General features: G+C 42.2%; 1 protein-coding gene across 12 annotated transcripts in view; it reads right to left on the reverse strand.

The window, feature by feature from the left end:
* Positions 1-10,511: 10,511 nt before the first annotated feature.
* ablim2 (actin binding LIM protein family, member 2) overlaps positions 10,512-26,514 on the reverse strand; it is an 86,961-nt gene continuing 70,958 nt past the window's right edge. For 6 of the 12 annotated variants that reach the window (XR_013076611.1, XR_013076613.1, XR_013076615.1 and 3 more), the window contains 8 exons: positions 25,153-25,260; positions 23,279-23,332; positions 20,665-20,702; positions 20,363-20,471; positions 20,191-20,249; positions 17,764-17,824; positions 16,130-16,210; positions 10,512-12,534 (listed from right to left, as the gene is read on the reverse strand). Coding sequence is in view for 6 of the 12 variants with exons in the window: in XM_076724464.1 (XP_076580579.1) it covers positions 12,421-12,534; positions 16,130-16,210; positions 16,332-16,339; positions 17,764-17,824; positions 20,191-20,249; positions 20,363-20,471; positions 20,665-20,702; positions 23,279-23,332; positions 25,153-25,260 (632 nt within the window). In the remaining 6 variants the exon portion in view is untranslated. Of the gene's footprint in view, positions 12,535-16,129; positions 16,211-16,331; positions 16,340-17,692; positions 17,825-20,190; positions 20,250-20,362; positions 20,472-20,664; positions 20,703-23,278; positions 23,333-25,152; positions 25,261-26,514 lie in introns of those variants that run through there. The other 6 variants (XM_076724461.1, XM_076724459.1, XM_076724460.1 and 3 more) reach the window with 3 other exon arrangements.

Here is a 26,514-nt window from a genome sequence, read left to right on the forward strand (position 1 = left end):
GCAGCAATAAATTTGCCTACTCCAGAATGGTGATGAAGGTACAGTATGTACTGAGTGGAAGGCACCGTGACAGTATAAAGACAAACCTGTCAGTGTTCTCTGGTGGGCAAACCATGTAACTGCGACAGTGTACTATTGTGCATGCTGGTAATACATAATCCAGGGATTGGGAAGAAGAAACGGGGCAAACAAAGAGGAGAGTGGATGCAAATAATGAGAGTCTGCAGGGAAGTTTGATGGACATAGAGTGGATGAGAAAGACAGAGGAAGAGTGAGACAAAGGCTCTCCTGTGTATGAACTGAGCTTGAAGGACTGACTACACACACACACATACACACACACACCAATAAGCAGCTCACACTCCCTCAGACGATGACTCACAACAACAGGGGTTCATCTGTTAAATTCCTTGACATCTGCCTTGACACACACTTTAACACACATACACGGAGTGAAAACCTCCCCTCACTATTATCCTTCACTAATGCTTTTCTTTTACAGTACCTGCCCTGCAGCACAGTCTGGATGAATGGTATATGACATCTTAATGGAGAGGAACACTTTGACTCACACACTCACACACACACACTCACAAACACACCTCTGTTATGTTTGAGCCAGTGCTGATTTAGACATTCTTTAACACCTGAAGCCTTTTCATCTTCACACTGAAAACCGAACATTCGCTTCAATGTGAAGCATCTTTCAGCTTTTAAAGAGCCTTTGGATGATAAATGACCAATCAATATATTTTTGATCACTTTTTAATCATTTAAGCTATAAAATGTCTGTTTTAAAAAGCCCAAGGTGACCAACAGTCCAACCAACAGTCCAATTGCCACTCAAATATATTTCTTAAATTCCCACACTGTTTGTATGGCAGCATTAGCATTTAGCTCAAAGCATCGCAGTGCCTGAGTACACGCTCACAGGGATCTCTTTAAAGCTGCAGTAGGTAACTTGGGTACAAGTAATTTTTTTGTCATATTTGCTAAAACTGTCCCTATGCCCAGACAGCAGTACATGAAAAATGTAATCTGTCAAAAAAAACGGCTCCATTGGTCCCACTTACTGCTCCTACTGCGACTTGCAAGAATCCACCGCTCCCGACACAAAACAACCAATCAGAGCAGAGGAGCGTCTGAGGGCATGTTTGACATCTGTCAATCATTACTCACACACGCTGCGAACCGCCCCCTCCCTCCGCTCATGCTACCGGCTGCCGCTCAGTCAAACAGCTCTGTGAGCAGCGTCAGGAGGCTAGTGAAAGCTATGGTGGAGCAACAGTCACCCGCAAAGGAGAAACCGTCCATACCACCGCTGCCAACAACAGCATATACGGCTAAGACAATAAATAACCAGAAAGCTAATATGGTGATTGTTACAGTAGCACTCTGCAGCACGTACGGTATGTTAGCGACTGTGATGTAGCGGCTGGGCAGTTAGCTTGTTTCCGATGCTAAGGTTAACATTACCGGTTGTCACGGCAGCCGCGCAGACGCCGCAGGGAGGAGGGGCTTGGAGGCAGGGCATGAGTGCAGCGGAGGGGGAGGGGGAGTGACGTGAACTCATGTTGGTTCAAGTCTGCTCTCTTCTCCATCTTACCTACTGCAGCTTTAAGGACTCCGTTCAAGTGTAAAAACTCAATGAAAATTAAACTATTAAAAAGAATTCTATCATTCAACAGATCAATCAATAAATCATATCAACAGTAAACCCAAGCACTGGCCTCATACTCGACCTAACCTGTAGAAGAGAGAACCGTCTCACCTGCCACACAGTTAGGGACGTTCTTCAGCCTTGTGCGCAGTGGACAGATGGACATTTGATCTCAGCGCCACCTCGTAACCTGAAAACACAATTCCTCATCTCTCTAATCACCTCTGGGGTTTCTGTACAGGTGAAGCGCAGGATCACAGTGAAGGCAAGTGCCAACACACTCCAATCTCGACAAAAAAAAGCAAAAAAAAAACCACACACACACGCAAAATCAGTCCAACAGATGATTAAATTACAAAGGCTTACTTTGTTGGTCTCACTCTACTCATCTTGTTACATGTTTTTCACTCCCTCGCGGCTTTTAGGACCCCGTTCTATCATGTTTTGTTGCCTGAGGGGTAAATAGGGGCTGGAGGTAAGTGTAGGGCCTCAGGATACTGCATGTGCATGTGAGTGCATACAAGCAGCTTTGATATATCTGTACATGTGTAAGAAGGCAAACAAAAAAATGTGTGTGTACAGCTGTGTTTGTTACCACTTAGAAGGATGTGTCCTTACAAGGATAGAAGTACAAGTGAGTGTGTGCGTGTCTGAACACACACTGCATGTACATGGATGTGCGTGTTTGGGTTCTTAAAAAGGTATTTCAAAAATAGATGTGTGTTTTAGTAGTGCTGATGAGCAAAGGTGCAGAACACACACACACGCGCACACACACCCACGAACATCCCGATCCCGTTCCACAACCAAAACACAGCCGTCCTGACTCAGAGGCCTGATGTTGAAGTGTCAGTGACATGTGAGGGGACGGACACGTTGACAACCTGTTGTTTCAGTTTGACCGCACACTTCCCCCGTTGGACAACTCCCTTCCTCCCATGTGTCAAGATTCCGCACAAACATCTTCAATCCGAAACACACCTCAAGATCCAGCATCATTAAAGTCCAACTTCACAATCACGTGATATTTTTTGGAAGTAGCCGCCCAGAAGTTCTTCCTCTTTGTCGCCATCATTGATGATACTCATGATTTTGACCGCCAGAGCATTGAAGCTCTTGACTGTGGAAATGGCTGTGATCTAGTTATTCATTCATTCACATGGAAGCTGTGCTAACGGTTGGCAGAAGCAGTTATTTTACGATTTGTCATGATGAAAGAAGAAAAATGATGGTATAGGAGTTGTTACTTATTGAAGTCTCATAAAAACCTGTATGCTTCAATTACAGTCATTTCTCTGACACTCTTTTTTTTGAGTAGAGCTATCTATGTATGTCAGAAGATGAAGTCCCCGTTCTTTGAGTCGCCTACAAATCTTTTACTAGTCGATTATGTCAAAAAACAGCTTTTGAGTTTCATAATCTAAAGGAATAGCTCAACATTTCTTTGAAAGTTTGGCCACTCACTAAGAAATACACGCACCAAACAATCCATAAAATACAATTTTTACAGATTAAACAAACTAGAGACCCCCCCCCCCCCCCATACACACACTTCCAGTCTTAATGCTAAGCTAGGCTAACCACTTTCTGGTTTTAGCTTCATACATGACACAGACATGAGGCCGATATGGCTTTCGTCATCTCATTCTTGGAAAGAAAACTAATTACGCAGTGCTCTGATTGGTCAGTGATATGAATTAATAATGATGTGTGCCGTCATTTAACAGTCTGTATCATTGCTTGCCAAAAATGTTTCAGTTTCGGTGCACAGCTCCACAAATAATCCCAGAGAGAAGGCAGAGCGTGAGGTGAAGAAAGGCAATGATGGTTTGCTGAACTTGTATTGACAGAGGCTGAACTATCCAAACACATTAGCTGTACGCTACAGATGCCGGCCGTGTCCCGACTTGAAGTTCAGCACCTTGGCCTCGTGATGCAGGCATTGCAATCATGCATTTGCGTCGTCTCACAAGCGCCGACAGGCAGGCGGAGGTAGCGAGGCAGACAGACAGAAACGTGTTCTGCAAAATCACTTCTGAGCTTTCCTCTGTGCAAAACACCCTGTTTAACTTATTATGGGCCTTTAACATGTTATTATCAACCGCCTCAGCCTGACTGTCCTATAGATCTACTAACAGGCCATAATTTACTCCATTTTGTAACCTAATTTGAAACCAGACCATAATATTACTCAGAGCCCAGATGCCCCAGTCATACAACTATTTCCACCAACATACACTGATGTCTTTGGTGCCATATCTGAGTTTGGGTTAGACAGTCATCAAAATTTACAGTTTGTACTCGTCATCGGGTTTGATTGTCTTTGTCTTTCTGCGCCAACAAACACAGTTGAAGAAACAGCCCTGTGGCAGTCTCTTCAATAGTCAATCATCGCCAAAACATTCGGTTTGGTGCGCCCGTGACTCAAACGATTGCTGTCAACATTGTCTACATCCACGTACCAGAGCGTGAGTTTCACCCAGAATGTTTAGGCAGCGCGCCAGCTGCTGTGTGTCAGCTGTAGCAGGCTAGTCAGATTAGCACAGTAAGTCAAACTCATGCAGTCTTGTTAAATTGGGCAATGATTTGTATCAAACTGCGCTACAGGGGAAGTCTGTGGAAACACTTCAAACACGTCATTCAGGGCGGCATCACCTAAAAAAAAAAAACTGAAAGAAGGCAAGTCCTTCTCCCCACAGCGTTCAGGCAGCCTGTAGGAGTTTCCCTCTGCAGATGTGTGACCATATGTGATTTAAGCACATGGTCAAAGTGCTTGAGCTCCGCTGAAGGTGCCTTCAGGTGTCTTACAATGGAGCATTAATGCCATTTATTTTTGTTATTTATTTTTTCTGACTGACAATGTGACAGTGAGAATAATTAGGGTTCACAACTATGGGTGACATTTTTTCTGCTGCATCAAAAACATACCAAGCAGTGAAACTGAAGCCGAGGTACATCCCAAACTGTGACTACTCGATAGTCAATATGATCGTCAGTGCGCACAAGCCTAATTTGAGTGCCCAAAGAAGCACATAAACATACCAATAGTTCCAAGTACAGCATGGTAAGCAAGGTCAATTCAAACCACACATGCAAGGACGGTTTGGTGCGCAACCACAAAGAAAGTGTACATGCATTCACACACATCCCATCATTTTTTATTCTCTATGACTCCTGACTATCTTTGGCAGAGTCCTCACCTGCAGGCAAACACCTGGACCCGAGAGAGGTTTGCACACAGCGAGAGAGAGAGAGAGAGAGACACTGGAGACAGACAGTAGGCTGGGAATGTTGGCCTAAAGCAAAGTACAGTGGGATGCAGATATTGTATGAAGGAGGGAGGGGAAGAAGAAAAACGAGGAGGACAAAGGGAAAGCTGAGGGGTAAAGAAACAGGGTTGAATGAGAAAAGACAAAGACAGCAGGAAAGCAACGTGGAGGAGACAAAGGGAGGAGATGAACAAAAGGGGAGGACAAAGGGAAAGCGGAGAGATAGGGAAGATAGTGAGGGGAGGACCACGGAAATGCTGTGTCATACCAGTTATTTACCAGAACACTATTACCACAACTCAAGGGTCTAACTTTGGTATGAGAGAGCTGTAAAAGATGATGATATTTCCAGCAGAGTGTGCAGTTTCACACGGGTAACAAGATGTAACTGAACACATCACGGGCCGTACTGAGTATCCAATCTCAGCTCATACTGTTACCATGGCATCTCGGCACACACACACACACACACACACACACACACACACACACACACACACACACACACACTCTGGACCCAGATGTCCAATAGTGATGAGGTCATCAGCAGGACCAACAGTACTGACAGTGCAGGAAAAATGAAGCCAGCTGCTTCGAAAAATTAAAGCTCACGTAACAGAATCAAGGTGTGTGTGGGAATAAATTCACAGTTCTGAAGCACCAAGTATGTCATCTTGATAATGCCAGTAATTTAATTTTCTATTCATTGCTCTTGACTTAACAGAACATAACTTTTTGACACATTTAAGGGATGCCAAAATTAACAAAACATACTTTGACAGGAAAAAGCTTAAATACATGTGCACAAAACTGTATTAAAATCCACTTTGATTAGATTATCTGGACAGTTTTCACTGTTTATTTTTGCACTGCACCGACATGAACTCACAGTAACAGCAAGGCCTGGAGTTACAAGTTGTTGTTGTGGTTATTCCATTCTGTTAACAGTATACTAGCGGTTGTGTTTTTGTATTTAGGTGACTAAATGCTGAATTAACTCTTACATCAATACTGTGACCTCATTCATCATAACAGTCCTTGTCCTCTCAACACTCTTTGCATACAGGTGTAGTTGAACGACACGCAACTTAGATTATTCCTCAAATTATTCATGTGATCTTACTTTAATTCTGTTGAGGACGGGCAAAAAAAACATCACGAGACACAAAGTGAAACTTCAGTCTGACCCCGTCTTTGTTTACTGTGTGCTCCACTCTGCTCTGTGTATGCAGGGTACATTGTTGGCTCAGCGCTCCATCCTCTCTGCAAGCCAGCAGGATGTATACAATTTGTCTGCCTGCTATTGTCCATTGTCACGTGGAGACTGGCTGTGGTGAATACTGGCCTGGACTTCCAAGCAGCTAAGGAAATACAGAGCCTCAGGCGTGCGCACACACACACATATATTTACAATGAGGGGTAAAAATAAAAGACAAAAGGCTGTACAAGTATAAAGAGTTCTTGGAATTGAAATGTGGGACAGAGGCAGGTCAGCTAAGGTAAGAAAAGTGGAGGAAATGGTACATAAACAGAGAAAAAAAGCATTCCCAGCAGCGTGAACGTAGGCCTGTGTCTGTGATCTGCAGGGCTGGGAATCGACCCTTCACTCCTTTTTCTTTTGTTACTGACAAAAATGTATCAAAAATCAAACGTGCGGCTGCTTCAAATGAGTCGAGATGATGCTCAGAATGCCCACACTGGAAGGCATACACGAAAGCCTGTCATCATCACCTCTGTCTGGCTGCATCCCACTGCTTCCCCGAGCTCTCTCCAAAAATCCTGTCTGTCTTTGCAGACTTGACGCCACGAATGGTACAAATGGGAATAATGATGCGCACTTTCACACAGCCCTTGCTCAAAGGCGTTCCTGGTATTATTTAAGGGAGAAGTTTAAATCACCTTCACACTTCTACTCCGGGCCAGATTCTGCGTGCAGAGAGTGTGAAAGTCCAATTGTGTGTTTAAGTTACGAAAGTCGGACGCCGCCCTCCCAGATGCTGTTGGACATTTCCAATGATTCCTCAATTTAAATCCTATGCCGCTGTTCCAGTATGCAGCTATTAAAGAGCCAAAATGCTGCAGGTGTGGCTATGGTGATGGCTAATGATGGATGGCTGATGCTTTATTAGAAGTCACTTCCAGCGCTGTGATTCTTTTTATCCTATCAACAGTTCCAGCCTAATTACTCCAAAGCTAATGCTTTGTATGTCCCGTGGCTCTATTGTATTTGATTAATTGGATTTGCCCCACATCATTGAGCTGTTGGACCCCCCCCCACCCCCACCCCACTCCCCTCAACCCCATCCGCAGTCTGTTGCATTACAGACTGCGGGCGTTGCCAGATCAGCCGATGACTGTGGCTCCCCTTCAAAGATTTGGCAACCCTTAAAAAAAACTTAACTTCTTCAATATGAAGATGTCCAAAATCGTTAAATTGATCAATAGTTTTATGTACTTGCGAATACAGTTTCAGAGCCCGATCTCATGTATCTCCGAGTGTTGAAATGAACCCTGATGAAATGAATCATCTGTCCATTAAACTGCTTCCTTTGGCCGTTTCCTCTCAATAAAGACCTTGGAAGCTCTTGTCTGGAGGTCATGGGGAGCTAACACAGATCCAGGCTCCCAGCTGGTCTCTCCCCTCCTCCTCCTCCTCCTCCGCCTGCAGGGGCTGCTGATGCTGGGAGCAGCCTGCAGCCTCCAGCCAGGGGCATCACACACCCATCACACAGCCTGCCAATTAATCACACTCCTCCCTCCCTTCCTCCCTCCTCCTCTTCCTCCTGTCCTACCACATGGTCCTTTGTATCCCTTATAGTCCCATTCACAACACTGAAGCTCCTGCATTTTCTACTAATTTATACTAACTTATCTTTATACTTCAATACATCACAATAATACGATTATTTAGTCTGCTGCATATATATAAATGCATTTATATAAATATAAAGAACCAGGTATGATTACAAGGTGTTACAGTTACAGAGTGACAACAAGGATGCTATTGAAATAATGCAGCAACATGTAGAAATGATGCTGGAAATATTACAATGACAAGAAAAATACCAAAGGAGACAGTAAGGCACATAAAACACCTTTCATTGCAGCACGAAATGAAAGCCAACACACACATCCTCTCCCATCACTGACACCAGGCAACAGCAAACAGCTGACAGCAACAAAGCTCAGAGCCGACAAACAGTCAACAACTTGTGAATTAAAAGTGCACATTCACAAAGTGTTTCGAAGCAGAAAGCAGCTCACCTTCGTCGTTTTTCTCCTTTTCCATCCTAAAAATGAATATTCTCCTCGAGCCGGTGACAATAGAGGCAGGGCGGCTGCGCCCGTCAAAACCCCCCCAGCAGCGACTGACAGCGGCGGCGGCCAATCAGTAGGCTCTGCTGCAAGAGGCGGGTTTTGTGTGGTTCGCAGCCACCTGGGACACCTTGCGCATGAAGTGAAAGGACAAATATGGTGCAAACGTATGTTTGTGCTAATTTTATCTATTTATTGTTAAGTAGTTTGTAGAACTTCAACGTGTTCTACAAGATAATCAGACCTTTTGTATCCAACACGTTTATATACAAGTAACCAGTAACTCTGTCACACAAATGTAGCAAATTAAAATTAAATATGTTCCCAAATGAATTTGAGTGAAGTAGAAGTCTTTAGCTACATGAAACGGAAATATTCAACAGCTTTTGCTTTTCTGCATTCATTCATTCCCTTATTATTATTCCTTATTATTACACTTCCTTTTAATTGGCTACTTCAAGTTATTTTTATGCTTCCTTAATTTTAGGGGAGTTGCAAAAGACAGAATTAAAAAAAAAAAAAGAACAGGCCAAATGGAAGCAGCAGAGTCTTGACTTTTAGTACCAACAAAATACTGCTAATTTCCTACAGAAAACGTTTCCATAGAATTCATCTACAAACTTTCCCCAAACCTCAACCAAAGTGTTTCAGTAGCAACCAGTTTGAATGAGAGACTATTCTGGGACAACAAACCTTAGCAGACTCATGCGCTCTTCATTTATTTTCTGATCATTATTTGAAGAAGTGTCCAACGAGGCAGCTCATTTCAGCCATTTGTACAACAAAAATACTCAAACTAAAGGTGAACTCCTGAGCTCCTATGGTGAAGCCTGGCTGGCTTACATACTGCTGGTCTGATGAGCCTGATGTGACGCAGGTGCACAGGTGATGAGGCACGAGACAGCAGATCAAGAACAATATCACAGTCAATGCTGAATTTAATATTTATTAAAGGGTGGACAGCAGACATATCTTGGCAAACTGGCGACACCTAGCAAACAAATCAGACGACATTCAGCCACAACAAAACCATCAGACATCTGATTAGACACATTTGTTTTTTAATTACTGATAATGAATAATGGATAATTGCAGAAATGAACACACAGTTCGAGATCATTCCTCACTGTGAATCTTCCGGCTCTGAACCACGTGTGAAAGTCGCCGCTGTGGTTTTCTCTGGATCTGTTTGCCCACAGAGATGAAAGGTCTCTCCGCTTGTTTTCCTCCTCTCCCTCCTCTCATGTAGCATCCCTTTGGCTGCACTCAGACTATAAGCTCCGTGCTTCATTTGAAATTACTGCTCATATAAGCACACGTTGGATGACTGTTCATATACTTCTTGGATGTATGTACATCTGAAACCTAATCCTGTGTCATCCTTCGACATTTGGAACAACCTTGTTTGTTTAATCAGTGCAGTCTTTAACTTGTAAGATGCACCATCTCCCCAGATTTCACCTAAATCAAACAAGTGAAGTCTGACATCATGCCTGATGTTGAATGGCATCTTTCATAGTGATGAACCTACAGAGAATTATCAGCGGGCAGACACTGGCAGCGACTAGCTGCGGAGCATTTAACAGCTAAGGAGCCTCTCGTTCATGAGCTGGAGACCAAAAACAGAGATAACAGTGAACATTGGACTGAAAGCAGATTCATCAAGTGACAGAAACACAGCTCCAAATGACTGCTAATGTTGCTCCGTGACTGCTGGATGTGGAAATGATCAAATCAAAAGGTGATGTTAAAAAAAAAAAAAAAAGGGTGTAAAAATTTGTACTGCTCCAAATAATTTTGATGAACCTGAGTCTTTGTTGACAGCTTGTCTGGTTGCTTGACTGCTTTGTTCCCAGATCTCAGAAATACACTCGGCAAGTTTATCACAACCAATAAAAACGATTAAAATAATGCCTCATTTGTAATTTAGCCACAGTTTCCCTTTAAGTGGCTTTCAACCACGTTGTCCCAGATTTCAGAAACCTGTGTGGGACAATTACATGAAACCTGACATCATGTGGTGTGAATTCCTCATGCTGGAGTGAATCTAGGAATCTCCCCAGACACCACATCTGTCAAGATGAATGATGAAGATCTAAGATTTGGTTGTTGGCCTAAGGTGCATCCACCAGTCTTAGTTCAATTAGATTTAAGAAAACAATTTAGATGAGCTCTAAACATCCACACACCTGTATGTTGCACACTTTACTTGAAGATTTCTGACCTTCCTTTAACAGACTCAAGCACTCCAATCCAATGTGACTCTGTAGTTTGGATAAAGCACTTTAATAGCAGATGAATATTAGAAAGAGGACATGATGCTTTATGACAACAGTTAGTGAGTTACTTACAGGAGCAAAACTGATTTGACACTCAGATTAAACTCAAAATTTGATATGTTTCTCTTCAAAAGCTACCATCTCTGTGATGCTATTCATTCAACACTACACCCTTAAGATTTCACAATAAAATCCCTTCCTTAATATTGCAATTAAATAAATACCTAACACAAGCGAATGGAAGCAGCTGACCCAGGCATTTGACACAATTTAACCTGAAAATAATCAATCACTCAAACCACATTGATGATAATGTTTTCATACATTTCTAATCCGAGGTCAGTGGACAAACCCCGTTTTCCCACCCTCATGCATGCCTGAAGAGTTATACACCATGGCTTGTATACAGACAAATATATCTGGTATATGTCCAGTATATGTTCACATACATCTTAGAGTATGTTAGTTGGCGAGTTGATCGGTTTATGGTCCAGAAATCCTGAAGCAAAGCTGACAGACTTCAGCTTAAATGTGGAGCTTTTACTGTACGCAACAATGCTTTCAAACAACAAACATAGAAAGAGTTAAATTGCTATCTGAGAAGATATAACACAGCTAGAGTATTGAGTTTTAAATCAAGCGAGACCCCACTTGTTATGCTGAAGTGCTGCTGCGGGTCCGTGAAGCTTAACAAAGTCAGCATGGGCTTTTTTTTCTTTCTTTTTTTTCTGGTAACAAAATCGTGATTTCTCTCAGCTGCATCTCATGACTGGTTTAATGATCCTTTCCAGAAGTCAAAAATAGCTTATAAAAATAATTTATTTCATTTTTGTTCTGATGCGAGTGCGTGTCACTCTGGCAATGCTGCATGTTTGACACCTTTGCACACCCCTAAGCCTTCTGCACTGTATGTTTTCTGCAGGGCCCCTCCTTTTTTTTTTTTTTTTTTTTTTTTTTTTACCCCCCTCCCCCCACCACCCTCCATCTGTGATTCACTGCCATGTTGTGGCCCCTATCCAGCCCTGGCTCTCCTATCTGTGCTGATTTACGAGATGCTTGTGTAAGATATGGGACCGCATTCAAACATATCAGGGCACGCATATCAAGACAACCCAGCCACTTTTCCCCAATTTCTCTGATTGAAAAGAACATGAAGGAAAATTGAAAACAAAAGCATACACTAAGGTGCTTTTTGAGTACACGATCAGAGATGCTGTAGTCGTCCATTATTCCTGTCTTTGGCCTTGAATTGCTGACAACTGTAACAGTCACTCAGTGCAGGAATGAGAAATTAAAATGATGGAGAGACAGCGAGAGAGAAAAGGCAGAGCAGCAAAGGGACGATATGTAGAGACAGACAGGATGATAAACCCCTGCAAAGTGAAAACAAACTAGCTGCGGATGAAAAACTCAAGATAGAAAGAGACAAGTCAAGACTGACAGAGTAGAAGAAGGCGCACATAAAACAGTCAGAATCACAGAAACCTGGAGGAAGGCCTGCATGAGAATTAGAAAAAGCTGTTTTTTTTGCCAGGGTGTATGAAAGCACTGAGATGGGCAGGAAGGGGGGGGGGGATGCAGAAACCACATGGGAGGCGAGGAGCATCAACACAGGCCATGCAAACGCAGCTCCTCGTCCTCTTCAGTAAGGTCGTCAAAGTCAAACATTCGGGCCACATCGCATACAAAAAGCTATAGATGCTGCCTCAACATTGTGAAAATTTTCCCGCACGGAGCGCCTCTCCGTGGCGTCACAGGCAGATGGTATGGCGTTTTACAGGTGGAAAGTAAGGGGATCATGGCGGTGCATATATAGATATTTCAGATGGGTCGGTTTTCTTTTCTGCCTCCTCCCAGACAGGACGGATGCTTGTTGAGATGTTGCTTTTCCTTCCGCCTAAAAAAGGCGCGCTGCCTTCTTCAGGTCGTTCTTCTTCCAGAGGGCCAGGCGGTCGAACTGCTCCAGGGTCATGCCGAAAACCTGCTGGAAGTCCTCTGGAGATAGGTGTCTCTGGAGAAGCAGAAAAAAAACATACTTCAAGCTAAAGACCAATATCATACAATGTGGTGGAGCATGTTCATACAACCATGAAAAGCCTTCTGTGTGGATGGTTCGGTGTCGTGAGAGTCTACCTTCAGAACTGGAGACAGAACAGGATCAGTGTACTACCTCATACTGACAGTCAACAATGGTGACCCCTCTCAACTAAACTCAACTGAGAAGCTGTCGGGCTCAATTGGAATGTATTGAGAAGCAGCCAACTTGTTTTTTAGCGATGAAAACTTGTTAAGCTTTACATGTTCTACTGAGTCAGGAAAACAAGTGGTTCCTCGGCTCAATGAATCCCAACTTGCACCTGAACCAGTGGGCTTATTTCTGCCTCCAGGCCAGCCTGATGTTCCTCCCCCACTTCTTCTGCTGTACGGTAAATCAGCAGCAGCTTCATACTTTCAGACTGGACTCTCCACACAAGCAGGCGTTACATTGCCTTCTGTACTGAGGTTTAATACACCAAGTTCTGTTCTCAGAGGTTCATCCAAATAAAACTGTTCCAAAGTCCACCTTGGCCCATGTTGCAAACACTCACTAAGTCCTTTGTAAATGTCAAAAATATACCATGGAACAAAAACATGCATGGTATTGATTTAGCCCCAGAATGAAAGCATAGAGCACTTAACTTTCAAACCTTGGCTGCACTGTGCACAGCAGTTGCGCATCTCTGTGATGACAGTGATAGTAAATTAGAGGCAGGCTGTTGCTTTGTGATAGCCAATCACCTGGTTTCCATACCAACCAACAGAAGGAGGAATGCAGCTTTCTCCCTGAGGCAAAAACATCCAGATCCGTTTAATCATGCTGAATGCCATACTGACAGAATCATAGCATGAGATATGATATGATATTTTATATGATAAATATGGCTTCAAACCCAATCAGTGATGGGACAGCAGGTGTTTCGTCATATAAAAACACCTTTTGTGGCACAGCTGACTGGCTGTGGCTGGATGTGTAACATGCTGGAGAGTTTGAACCAATGTGAAGAGCAGAACTTCAGTACTCTGTGATTTTCTGTGGATTCAACCTCTAAGTTACACTAGTTCAAAGTAAGTGCCAATGTAACCCTCATGGTTTACCAACTCAATGCATGAAAAGTGCCTTTGAACCTGCAAACTGGGCAACTACTGTCCCCTTTCCACTACATAAATTTTTCAAGTCAGTCAGGAATCTTTATCTTTCTCTTCTTGCATTTCAACCATAGAAACATGGTTCCACATTTGGTTCCCGGGCCGTAGTTTGTGCTCCCCAAGTACCCATATTGTACAGCATTCAGACAGCAGTGTGTGGGCACTTGAAGTAGCGACTATTTCTATTAGGAGTTGGGACAGGAACCTCTATTACTGTTAGCAACTTTTAATTACACAAGTAAGCACATTCCTTACTTGACATTAAAGATCAAGATAAAGAGGAAAACTTTTCCTTTTTGTATTTATTTGAGAGATCAGAACTTTACTGTTGAAAGGCCAGTTGGACTTTGGACTTTTTTAGATATCTCCATTACTATAAAATCCTCCCTTGAGCCCACTGATGTTACTTAAATACTAAATGCTACAGGCCACAAATGGTTGATAAGCCCACTTTTGAAAGCTGTTTTGAACTTGTTTGTATAGGCATAAAATACTGGAAATACAGAATGACTGAAATCTTCTGGCATGAATGATGGCAACACTGCTGGTGTGTAACATGACACACACACTGACAATGTGCAGCTGCGGAGAGGGGAGGAAACATGTCAGCACGCTGTAATTCAGTCTGAGGACAGACCCTGCCTCCCGACTTCATGCTAAGCTAAGCTAACTCCAGCTCTGCACTTAAAACAGACACTGAGAGAAACTGGTATCAATCTTCTCATTGCACTCTCTGAAAGAAAGCAAACAAACATACTGAACTGTCCCATTTAGTTATGCCTGAGCACAAACGCTCTCTGGCCTTCAGAAATGTGCAGTTTGCCATGGTAAAGCATCCCTCTGAGTTTGAGTTTTGATACGGGTTTAGCTGCTGATTAGTTTGGGTAAACCGACACCACTTTGGGGTCAAGGATCAGGAGCAGTGGTGGGTAAAAGAGAGTTTGGAATATTTCTCTCTGACATACACACAAATGCAAACTAATGACAGCATGACTCCAGTCTGGTGATCCCAACCACAAAGGGAATCTCTTGCGTCAGTAACACCTCAATATCCCGACGGTCTGACTCCCCTCGGGACAATATTCCCATAATCCAAATGCACACAGGCAGTTCTCATATTAGGGTGACTGAAGGTTTAAATATCTTTAAGGGTGTGTTTTTTTAAATATGTTCTGAGGAGAGGAGGACCATCAGTCCTGCACCACAAGACAAACCACAATCCAAAGCATTTAAATGGACTTTTTATCCTATATGGAACATATTTGAGACTACTTCACTGACTAAAATATTTCCTGTTTTCAACTGAACAAACTTAGTGAAAGCTCTGAATCTGTAAATGGGCAGTGTAAGAATAACAGCTGGAGGAAATTAGTTATTACGGGACATTAAGTCTAACTGTGCTTAATTTTTTTTTTTTTTTTTAATCGTAAGACATGCATGTTGGTTAAACTTGCCGTGACCCAGTTCGAGAGCAGGTAATGTGATACAACATCAGAAAGTAAAGCCACTGCCAATTAAATTCACATTCAATAAAATCCCACAATTTATTGACTTTATTTAATGTCTCAGCTTGAACTAAAAGAGTTCTCTTGCAGCAAACTACACCACATGGCCAAAAGCAATACCCATATACCCATATGTCATTGTTGAATGTGTCATTCCAAAACCATGGGCACTAAAGTGCTGCTACAACAGCCTCCACTCCTGTGGTTTCAGGCTTCCCTCCAGATGCTGTACCCTGGCTACAGGGGTTTGCACCCATTCAGCCACAAGAGCATTAGTGGAGTCGGGCACTCACTGAGTCAGGCTTTATCACCCAAAGGCGGTGGATGGGGTTGAGGTCAGTGCTTTGTGTGGGCCAGTCAAGGACCAATCGGACATCTTCAGTGTCCCCTAAATGAAGTCGAAAGCACGCTTCACACCAGCGTCGTACAAGGTGTTGCCTGGTCACGTCTAAAGCAAACGTGTTTGGAACTGTTCCGAATGGTCACGCTCGAGGTGGCGGCAAAAAGCGTGACTACAGACAGCGTCATCACAGAATATGCCAACGCCACCACAAACCTTTGTTTCAATCATTTAAGAAAGCAACATGAGCCTTGGGGACACAGCAGTCACCCAAAGGTACGGAGTTCTAGTTTAGCAGCTATGTTACTTCGAAAGAACTGTTGCTCCAAACAACCCATGTTCACTGTCACTGATGTGGCAAAATGAAAGTAAAACTGCAATCATTTATCCACCTCCACAAAAATTGGGGATGGCACTTCTTTAAGCTTTGGCTGATCCCACCTGGCTTTGCTGCTTTACCCAAAGATCTTCAGGTCATTCTTTAAACCACAGTTCAACATTTTCTCAGGCTTTTTAATGACCTGCAGACAGAAGGAGGCAAACAACAGAGCAGGGAGAACACGATTAGAGCTCACCTCCAGTCTGGTGCGATCTACGTCTCTGGGAAGCTTCACTTTCACTCTATGCGTCACTGCCAGAATTTCATAAGGGTAGATCTGGCACAGACAGAGCAAGCATTGTGGGAGATTTATTAAGGAATACAATTATAATCCAACGTCCAAGCAAAGCTGCCAAGAAAATTATTTTTGAAGCATTAACAAATGAGGGAAATCTTACCTTGTATTCTGTGAGGGAAGAAAAGAAAGAGAGAGAGGGAGAACGAGATTTAATCTGTTGAAACAATGAGTTTTTATTTGAATAGCAGACCCATTATGAAAACTACCATAATAGAGCCTGAAAATAAATTACACCTTGTGGACTCAAATCTCTTCAAAAATATTGGGTTTCAAAGGCGTCAAAAGCATTATAAACGGTTGCTCTGCGCACACGAACACACAGTTATGAGGCTGGCATCCTGTCAGCTCAGTCTTTGCCGAAGCCACAGCCAGGACTGTACACACACTTGTAAACACACACCAATAATTCTGCAGCTGGAAAAATGATATCACCTCTTTATGCTGTAACCTCCAGCAACTGATCTGGAGCCAGAGCTGCAGGGTTCTGCATGCTTGGTCTCAATGTAATCGTTAGATGTGTAGGTAAAGGAAAGATGACACAGGCCGTTTCATGTGGAGTTAAAGGCTCTCTTAAATACTGTAGTTGCAAACTTCTTCTTTTTTTTTTTTTGGAAGTCCAAGGTTCTGGTGGGAAAAATTAGGTGGCTGATATTTGGGTGGGGATGGGGGTGAGGCACTTCTAAGGTTTGGCAGAAAATCTGGGTTCATTGATGTGGTCTGAAATCAGATTTGAATTTCTTCAAAAGGCTATTTACCATCATCAAGTTGTTGAGTTGAATGAACACAGCTGTCTGAACTTTCCAAATAAAAGGTAGATTAAAGAATCTAGTCCTGATCCTGTGATGATATCGTGGAAGAATAAACTTGGTAATTTAGTGGGAAAAATACTTCCGGAACCAACCAGCCGACCTTCGACTTCCCCACTCTATGAGGTTAAATGGCCGACTTCTATTTTAAGGCAGTGATGATTTTTTCATCATCAATTAGTCTGCAGATTATTTTCTTGACTATGGATTAATTGTTTTGTCTACAACACATCTGTCCAGCCAACAGTCCAAACATACTGTCAAATTGACAACCAAATGCAATCAATCTTGACATCTGAGAAGACGGAACTAGTGATTTTACAGCATTTTTAGTGGAAAAATTCCATCATATTTAATATGGGGTTGGACCCACAGACATCACGTGATGCTTTGACAGTCCTTGAAAGCAAGAAGTATCAATTCCTGCTGTTATCAGGGGTATTGTGACTTCGGTTTGGTCTTCATCAGTAAAACGTATGAGTCCAGTATACTGTAACACCCACATGCATTGTTAAAGCTTGAATGCAGAACTTTAACGTCAGACATAGTTTCATTTCAAATCACATGCTGCAGTAGAGCCAAAGCAATAAGAAAATGCTACCATAATAAATAGCTACAGACTTCATGGTATGTTTTTGTATAATGTATTGTACACATTTACACCTATCAATTATGCAGCACTGGTAAAAAATGTCCAAACCAGTGTTAAATTATTTTCATCCTCACCTCTCATGCCTCCCCAGCTCTGGGAATCTGGATCCACTTCATCCTCCACCATCTCTGCAGTCTATAGAAACACACATACACACACACACACACACGCATAAACAAAGAGTTAGGCCAGTTAGGCCATCATTCAGATGTCCTGCTCCATACTACCCAGAACATTGCTGGACTTTATCAAAGCCACGGCTCATCTGAAAGCCTTTTAGTCACTGCTTTTACCCTTGATTTGCTCACATTCTTCCGGGGTGACCAATAGGAAGTGAGAGTGATGCATTCTTTTGATGGTGAGCTTACATCACTTAGTTTGGAGAAACTAAAAAGCAACTGAAAGGAGATGGAAGAAGTGATGATAGACAGTGTCTGTCCGCCAAAGTGTGAAGTGTTTTTTCCAGTTGTGTTCGCAGCCGTTTGCCAAGTATTAGATACTTTGCTGCTTTACGTAAATACAGTTTGAAATGAAATGATCAATTGGCTGAATGTATAAAAGTTCTCTCTCTACACAGACAGAAAAGGAGCAACACACTGAGTGATTAACCAGTAGACAGTCAGGTTCTATGAATGTAAAATATCTCCCTTTTGGGTGATCAATCATGACCTTCAAGCCATCAGCCTCAGCTGTGCTAATTATCAAATATGAAAATCCTAACATGCTAAACCCAGATGCCAGCATTGTTAGCATGCTAATCTTAACATGTTGCTCAAAGCACCGCTGTGCCAAAGTACAGCGTCACAGAGCCATTAAGTGTGTTTGCAGACTCAGGGAGTATAATGTACGACTGTTTGTTTGCTGTAGCTGCAAAAGAAATCTCAAAATTAACTTTAAATGGCAGTTGAGCACTATGTCATTCTTTGTATGAGCAATGCGCTTGCACAAAAAGACACTGTATATTCCAACTATAATGTTACACAGCTCCAAAATCTCCCCTCATTCTTCTACCAACACACTAAATCCACAAAGTCAACAACACTAACCAGCAACGTCAGCGAGTGAAAAATAGTTCATTACACTCTGAATCCATCACGGCTCCTGAGCTTTCATTTCCTTCTCCGTTCTGTTTTGTCTGCCTGTCCTTTATCCATCAACAAACACAGAGGGAGAGCAGCAATATCACATCAGTGGATGATAGACTAAATACCCCCAACGTCCTCATAATAAACTGGAGCTCTGCCTTGTGTGGAGTGAGGGGTACTGACTGACCCCTGTGTAATCTGATACCAAAACTGTGAGAGAAAAGCTTGGGGTGGCTGATTTTTAAACCTGAAAGAATGGCTTAAATGCTACTATGAGGTTTCCTGTGTTGGTTAGTAGAGGGCGTAAGGGGGAGTTTGATAAAACTATGGTGTAAACACATGAAGACGGTGGCCAATTCGACTACAGTAGCACAGTGGGTGCAGTGTTTGGATAAGAAACAGTACTACCTGGTGGCCTAGAAGGCAACTACTGTCAGATCTTCACCAACACCTCAGTTAGCTCTTTCTTTAAATGCCCTCTAATCCATGGGTGTCCTTGGTTTCCGCCCCTAACTATGCTGACAGGCACAGCCCATTTTCCTTTACAAGTCACTCTGCAGTGAGTCAAAGTTCTCAGTACACCAGCCATCACAAATCAAGCACACCTCCTGCCGAGGATCGAGCCCTGCCCAGGTTTTGGGCCCAGGATTTATTTCACCAGACTTTGAATTGGACACAAATAAAGGACTCTGGTTGTGATTTAATTTGCGTAAGAGTATAGTGTCACGTTGTTTTGGTGGAAATACTGTATGTAAACCCTGGTGTTAGATGGGAGTAAAGGGTTTAGATTATGAGTTAGGTAAAGGTTGGCTGATTACCCAAACTGTCCATTATGAACACCCATTACAGCTTCTAGCCTGAGCTCTTGCTTCAGTTTTGGCTCACCATTGAAGTTTTGTGCACTCATGGATTTCCTGTGCTCTGAAGGATTATTAGCAACATTAAATAAAGTGCTTTATATTCTCTGGCAAGCTGTCAGTTTATTTATAACCTTTTGTGCTGTCAGACAGTTAATGCGTCTTTCCTCATTAGATGTATTTTTAACAATGTTGCCTTGAAGGATAGAACTCAAGTCGTAATACACATACATAGTCTTCCTTTAAGTGCTCAGTTTGAGCTGTGGTATTTGTGTTCTCTTGAATGTCCTTTTTTTTCCCCATTTTAGTGCAATATTCATAATCCCTTGAGGATTTTTGTTGTGTGGAGATTTTATTTATTTATCTTCTTTCAAAATGGGTGGAGTCTTTGCATCACTGCCAGTGTTATTTTTCTGATAGGACCACTGGTATCAAAGTTAAGCTTTAATTTTAAGGAATTATTAGTTACCTTTGGCTGTCAAAGTTACAGGAAGCACCATGAATCGTTTAAACCAAGGCTACTACTATCTTGTGTTTGCCCACGATCATCGTGGCTCACCTTGTAGATGCCGTTCCTTCCATATCCCGGTAAGGACGCAGACTTATTGTAGGGGAAATCTGAAGAGAGGAAAAAATATTTATCCTTTTTTTCCGCTTTAAATACGGTTGAAGATCCACTTTGTTGTATTCAAGTCAGTCACACCAGGCTGATCATGTGATTAGCGACTCACTAGGCTGCGAGGTGTCAGTGGGCAAACTGCAGGTAGACTTGCGAGGATCCAGGTCTTCTTGACCCATGTGTCCATCTATTTCACTCTTTAAGATCATCCAACTGGTCCTCTAAAGAGAGAGAGAGAGAGAGAGAGAGAGAGAGAGAAGACAGATGGAAGAAGTGATGGATGATGGAACAGCATGAGTTAGTAAATTAGTAAATGGATGTACAGTATTTACAAAGTTTAAGAAAATGACATTGACATGAAAAGAGGCAGATAAGGACAGACTGATAAAGACACACACATACACACAAACCCACCTTGCTATCCTCCCCATCCTGCCAGGATGTTCTAGAAGCTGTAAAACAGTCAGATGTTACAGGATGTCACAGTTAATGTGCTGGATCATCTGCCTCTCAGCTCTGTGCTGCACTATTAACGCTACGGTAAACCGACCCCAGACCATGACATCATCAGCTGCAGACGGCATCTACAGGGAGCTCTGTGTGCACTGTGCATTAAGAACTGAAGGATGCATAGCAACTACAGACAACTGTATCAACAGTGTAGTCACAGGGCTGCACTGACATTTTGAGAGTCTGACCCATCATTCTCTAGAGCAAGATATCTGAACATCTACAGCCCTGACTGTGCTGAAATCTGGTAACCATGGTACTGTAAGGAGTACTGCAAGTGAGTTGCACTCCTGGCCTGCCCTATGGCATAAAAAACTGGGCGCAATTAACTTATTCAAGGTCTCGAGTTACTTAATTTCTTCTCTCTGTAAGGGATGTCAAAGGAACATGTTAATCGGCAAAATCTGAAGAATATCCATTCAGTCCAATACAATCAGAGGTGGCAAAGAAGTTATAGGTTATTGACGATAGACTGGTCAGTTAGCGAGTTAGCGCCAGGTTTGAAACTGTCTACAAACAATGACTTCAGATCTTCATTTGAGAGTTGTACCTTCTTACTGTCATTACATTTGTCCTTGTCCCCACAACACGATTTTTTACTTTAGCGGTGATGCTAAATTGGACATTGTTTCAGCAATACTGGCTAGTTATCAGTTTGATGCACGCAATACAGTGCAAATTAAACATGTGTTCCAGATGTCAAGCCAAGAAAACTTAATCTATATCAGCTGGTTGGATCTCGCCAGCTGCTGCTGGTTTGCATGTTGAACAGAATTGTGTTACTTTTGCCATCCCTTCAACATACTAACATTAAGTTCTGTGCATTAATTAATAAGAGCATGAACTAAGAAAGTAGCACAAATTACCTTTCCTTTCTTTTCCTTTAGCAAAATGTTAAACACATACAGTATGATCATTTAGCATACAGCATGCTAAAGCATTGGCATGTACACTGGACAGAGGTATCTAGATACCTCTAGTTGGTGACAACTCTCAAAATGTGTGCAGTCCATTCAAACGTAATGTCGCTTTACACAGCTCCAAAGTTAAGTAGATGGAATTGTATCTTTTCACCTCTTTTGGGCAGACAGCACACACCTTGTCAGTGACCTCTCGTCTGCTTGGATGCATACAATCAAGATGCTGACAGGCATTTCATAAATCTGTAGCACTATGCCATATGCAGCTGATTTACTTGTCATATCTAATAAAGAAGAATATTTCCCTGTGTGATAGAGGTGATAAAAGCTCCTTGGACTCGTATGTCAGCGTGTTTTGAGTGACCCTGTCCTGTGCATATAGCTTGAGGGCAGCTAGAGTGAAAAACATACACCATAAATTAGACACACAATCAATGGTGAAGGGAGTGACACAGTTATTGAAACAGTGATCAGTACAACACTAATGTCACCACACAAAGTGAATTATGTAGCCAACCACTCACAGTGGACACACAGTCACAACATCACCACTAAAACCAACAAATGAGCTGGTGAGATGAGTGCATGACATGCATGAATGGCATGAGCCACTAAACACCCAAGTGTCCCAATTCCAACAATCAGTCCCATGATGGAATGAGTAATCAATGTGACAAATCAGGGGCGATGTTTTTTGTACATAAAACCCGATAATGCAGACTTTCTTTCTCTTCCCTCGACTTAATTTCACATTTAAATCTAAAATTTAATTAGTTACTGCAATACTGCTGCACTGCCCTCTATAGGTTGAAACTTTCAATCATCTTTGAAGCGTTTCAGGCAAAATGACGCCTTTAGGCAATTAAAACACTTGATTTAGAGTAGGGCAGGATTGTGGTTCTGGTTTTAAAAAAGGGAACATTGAAGCACACCTATGATTGAGTGGTTACGGTGAAATGCTACAAAACTGCGACGCCCACGGCTTAATTCCGTCCAGGGACCTGCGATGTGAGTCATATCCCTCTCTCTTCCCTTATCCCCTGCGCCGCTATTGTCCAATTAAATAAAAGCGATTAAATATTAACCATTAGATTGAACAGGATGCAACCTGTGGTCTCCATAATGTGAGTTGCATGTGCCACAAACCCATCCAGTACCCTGACCTCACCACCCTTACTTTCTGCTGCGCTGCATAAGGTTATTGCATTGGTGCAGAAACTGGATGCAAATCGTGCACTTCAGAATTTATTTTATTTTGTGCAGTGGCAAATTCGGCCTAAACGCCTGCTTAGGTTTAGAACATCAGCTCATCTTGCCTAGCCAGTGCAGCACAAAACTTTACTCCATTTATTCCATTGTCTTTTTGTATCGATCAACCTTGATAGATTGTCTGAATTGATTCTGTAACATAGAATGGGTGCAGTACTCCACCAGGCTTATGCATGTAGATCTACTAGATGTAGATGAGTGCAGGACTTAGAAAAAAAAAAAGGGAGGAGAACTGGGATAAATGGATGAAGACGTGACTGACAGGCGACATGCAACACATCGTGCAGAGACCAGACCAGAGAAGGAAGTGTTACGGAAGTAGACTGTACCATGCTGTCTGTAGATGGGGGGTTTTCTATAGATATTATCTTTGACCATAGTCTCTGAAGATGGGAACAGACGCAGAAGAAAGAAAATGGAAGAAGCCAACATAAGAGGTATAGAGAAAGAAAGAGAGAGAATGGAGAAAAAGAAGCATGAGTTAGCAGTTATTGGAAGATGAGATATTTTGTAGAAGCAAAAGGGGGAGGGGGCGCCGTGTAGCTTGATTCAACACACATTTGTCATTTATATTACGGCACATCAGAAACATCGGCACTTTTTAATATAATTCATGCAACATATTCGAAATCTAGCGATTTATTGGTCTTTGTTGAATGAGAGGTTAGAATAATTCAGTGACACTCAAAGAATAATATCAGAAACCACACATGGTCCCCAGGCGGTCTACTTGTATTAGCATTCTTTAGAGAGTTTCAAATGAAATCAAAAAGGACACCGAAATTAATAACATAAACACCACAACAATGGAGGAAACATTGGGAGTTAATTGAAGTCTTGTTGTATTAACTGTCCTGCTAGATGGATAACAATTGGGACAGTGTGTTTGACCCAAAGGCTGATCTAATCCATCTTTGTGTCAGTGGACCCAGACAGGCCTCTGACAGAGATGCTTAGGAACAACAGTCACACATTCAGCCGCAGCAGAAACATGACTCAGAAATAAAATAACACATCTGTTTTTTTTTTTTTCTTCCCCTGGCTTGTTTCAGTGCCTGCCAGCATCTGAAACAATATCCATATAAAAGCAATAAGGATGATGACTATGAAAGCTATTAAGTGGATAATCGCTGGCTGTTTTTTCCACTTAACTCGCTTCCAACATGGGAGGGTTTTTCTTCCTCTGCATGGCTGACAGTGAAATTGTCAATGGGAACAATATGTTGGATCTAAACTTTTTCTTCCTCTGTGAAAGACTTAAAGTAATGAAGGACTTTCTGTTTAGCGTTAACTCCTGTCCAAATGTAGTGTAAATATAATCCTAAGTGATGCACTCTCAGGCTAGATCATAAAAAAGTTGCTTTGAAATTAGCAAACCGGGGGGACACTGGGAATAAAGACATAAGATATAAAGAATACAATCCATAAGACAAAGCTAAGAAGACATGTGATATACTACTAAGTGCAATGTAAAGGGGCCACTCACACAAACACATCCAATCTCAGGAGGTAGGAATGAACGATGTAAGAGAACTCAGGGCAATTTTCTCTTCAGCACTTAAAGCTCATATGTAATATTTTTGTGCCCACAAATGATGCGTACCAGATAGACTCACATAGCATTCTAAAGACATGAGTTGTGCTAATGATAAAATCCCTGAAACACACGCCTAAGTACTCTCGTACAAGTGCCGTCAAGTCGAAACAAACTCGTTGCGACAGCTATTTTCAGGTAAGATTTGTTACTAAACCTCATAAAAAAAGTAAAAGGTTTAGGAAAAGAGAATAAAAATGTTCATGCACGAGGGCCCGTATCCCACACATGACAGCTTCACAAGACTTATCTGCATGTTCCTGTAAGGAAAGTGGTCAAATGCACAGGAAAATAAAAGTCTAATCTGGTCAAAACTTTACTTGATAAACACAATTCAGCAGTTGAACACCAAATAAAACTTGCATTTCTGAACCTCCACTGGTTGAAGTTTTAACCTAAAGCTTAGTATCATATCATTAAAATTTCTACAACTGATTTTATGTGTAAATGTAACAGTTCAATTATTTTTGGAAAGCTTGTTTGGTTTTTGTCATTTATCATGATCTCAGAGTCTAATTTGGAATTCACCTCTGTGCTTTATACAATGTGTAAAAGTGTGGGAAAAACGCAAAGTTGAGTTGCGACCCGAGCGGTGCAGCTATGGCCTACCTGGTATGTGGAAATGCCGGGGAGCAGCCACGTATGTAGAAGTGGAGGAGGGGGATTTGCCATCAGAATAGGTGGATAAGCTGGGGGTACTCCGACCACTTTCACTACCTCCAGTTGGGGACGGAGTAGGGTAGGCAATGGATATGAGAGGCAAAAGGGAAAGGGTTTGGGAGAAAACAAAGGGTATTGGGGGGGCAAAAAGGCAGCGTTATGGTAAGCATACTGATAAGTGTCAAATATGAAGCTGTGATTATTACAATGATGCCAATGACTTGATAACCCAGCCATTTACTGTGTTTATATTTACTATACTAAAACAATGTCTTAAACAAATTTACTCATTTTTTTGGTGGAGAATCCTGCAGATCTAGTAACCTGCTAAATGATGAGACACAAAAACTTGAAGGTACTGATCATGGCAGTATGTTATGTGGTCAGTGTAAATGGGTGACCTCTATGCAGCAGCGAGGCATAATCAAGACATTGAAGCATGAATGCTTGGCCACCACGAGCCACTTTCACTTGTGGCAACTTTTCCGACACCTTGCGCTTTAAACCCAAAAGGTCTGAAGGATGGTGAGGCCCCTCTTTCACAGTTTTTAGTATTCATACTGGAAACCATCATCAAGTGAGCTTCTGTCCTCCCACTGCTGAACAGGTGCACTACCCCCGTTCTGCTTCAGTCCAAGTCAGAGTTTCTCTAGAAAGAGGCTTTCTATGTGGAGTCTGCGGCTAAGGTTAACTGCCGCTGGAAGTGGGTGTGACAGTTACTGGTGGTCTGCTTATATGCGTCAGCCCTGTGAAAGACAGGTGACCTGCTCAGGATGTACCCGCCTCTTGCCCAAAGTGAACAAGCATAAGGTCCAGTGCCCCGCACCTACTTCAGTTCTTGAGTTCTTCTATAGCAGACTGTAGGACTGCTGGTTTTGGAAAGGCCCCAGAAATGTTCAGAAACAGCTGTGGAAGAGGAGCTGCTATTGTTCTGAACAGCTCTTCATTTGAATTGCAAAACAGCTCTAAGCTCTGTCATATATTCATTAAGTTCAGAACTGAATGCTAAGTTCTTGCAAATACATTGGCACTGGGCATATTAGTGGTCTGTTCTCATCACTTAACAGTTTACACTGCAAAATCACAGAATTTATGGGTATATTAAATCTAAGTGTAGGTGCCAAAATAATGCCAATGAAAGTGACTTGTTACCCTTTGGGTTATATTACATTTGTTCAGTTTTTATGTGTGTTCAGCTGTAAGTGTGAGTTAAACATATATTTGCATTTTGCTGACGGCACACATGTGTGTTTTGAATCTATGATCCCAACCGCGGTACACCCCATTGTGGTACGTCACAGGCAGGCTGGG

The sequence above is a fragment of the Chaetodon auriga genome, chromosome 24 (assembly GCF_051107435.1).
Source record: "Chaetodon auriga isolate fChaAug3 chromosome 24, fChaAug3.hap1, whole genome shotgun sequence".
Classification (NCBI taxonomy): domain Eukaryota; kingdom Metazoa; phylum Chordata; class Actinopteri; order Chaetodontiformes; family Chaetodontidae; genus Chaetodon; species Chaetodon auriga.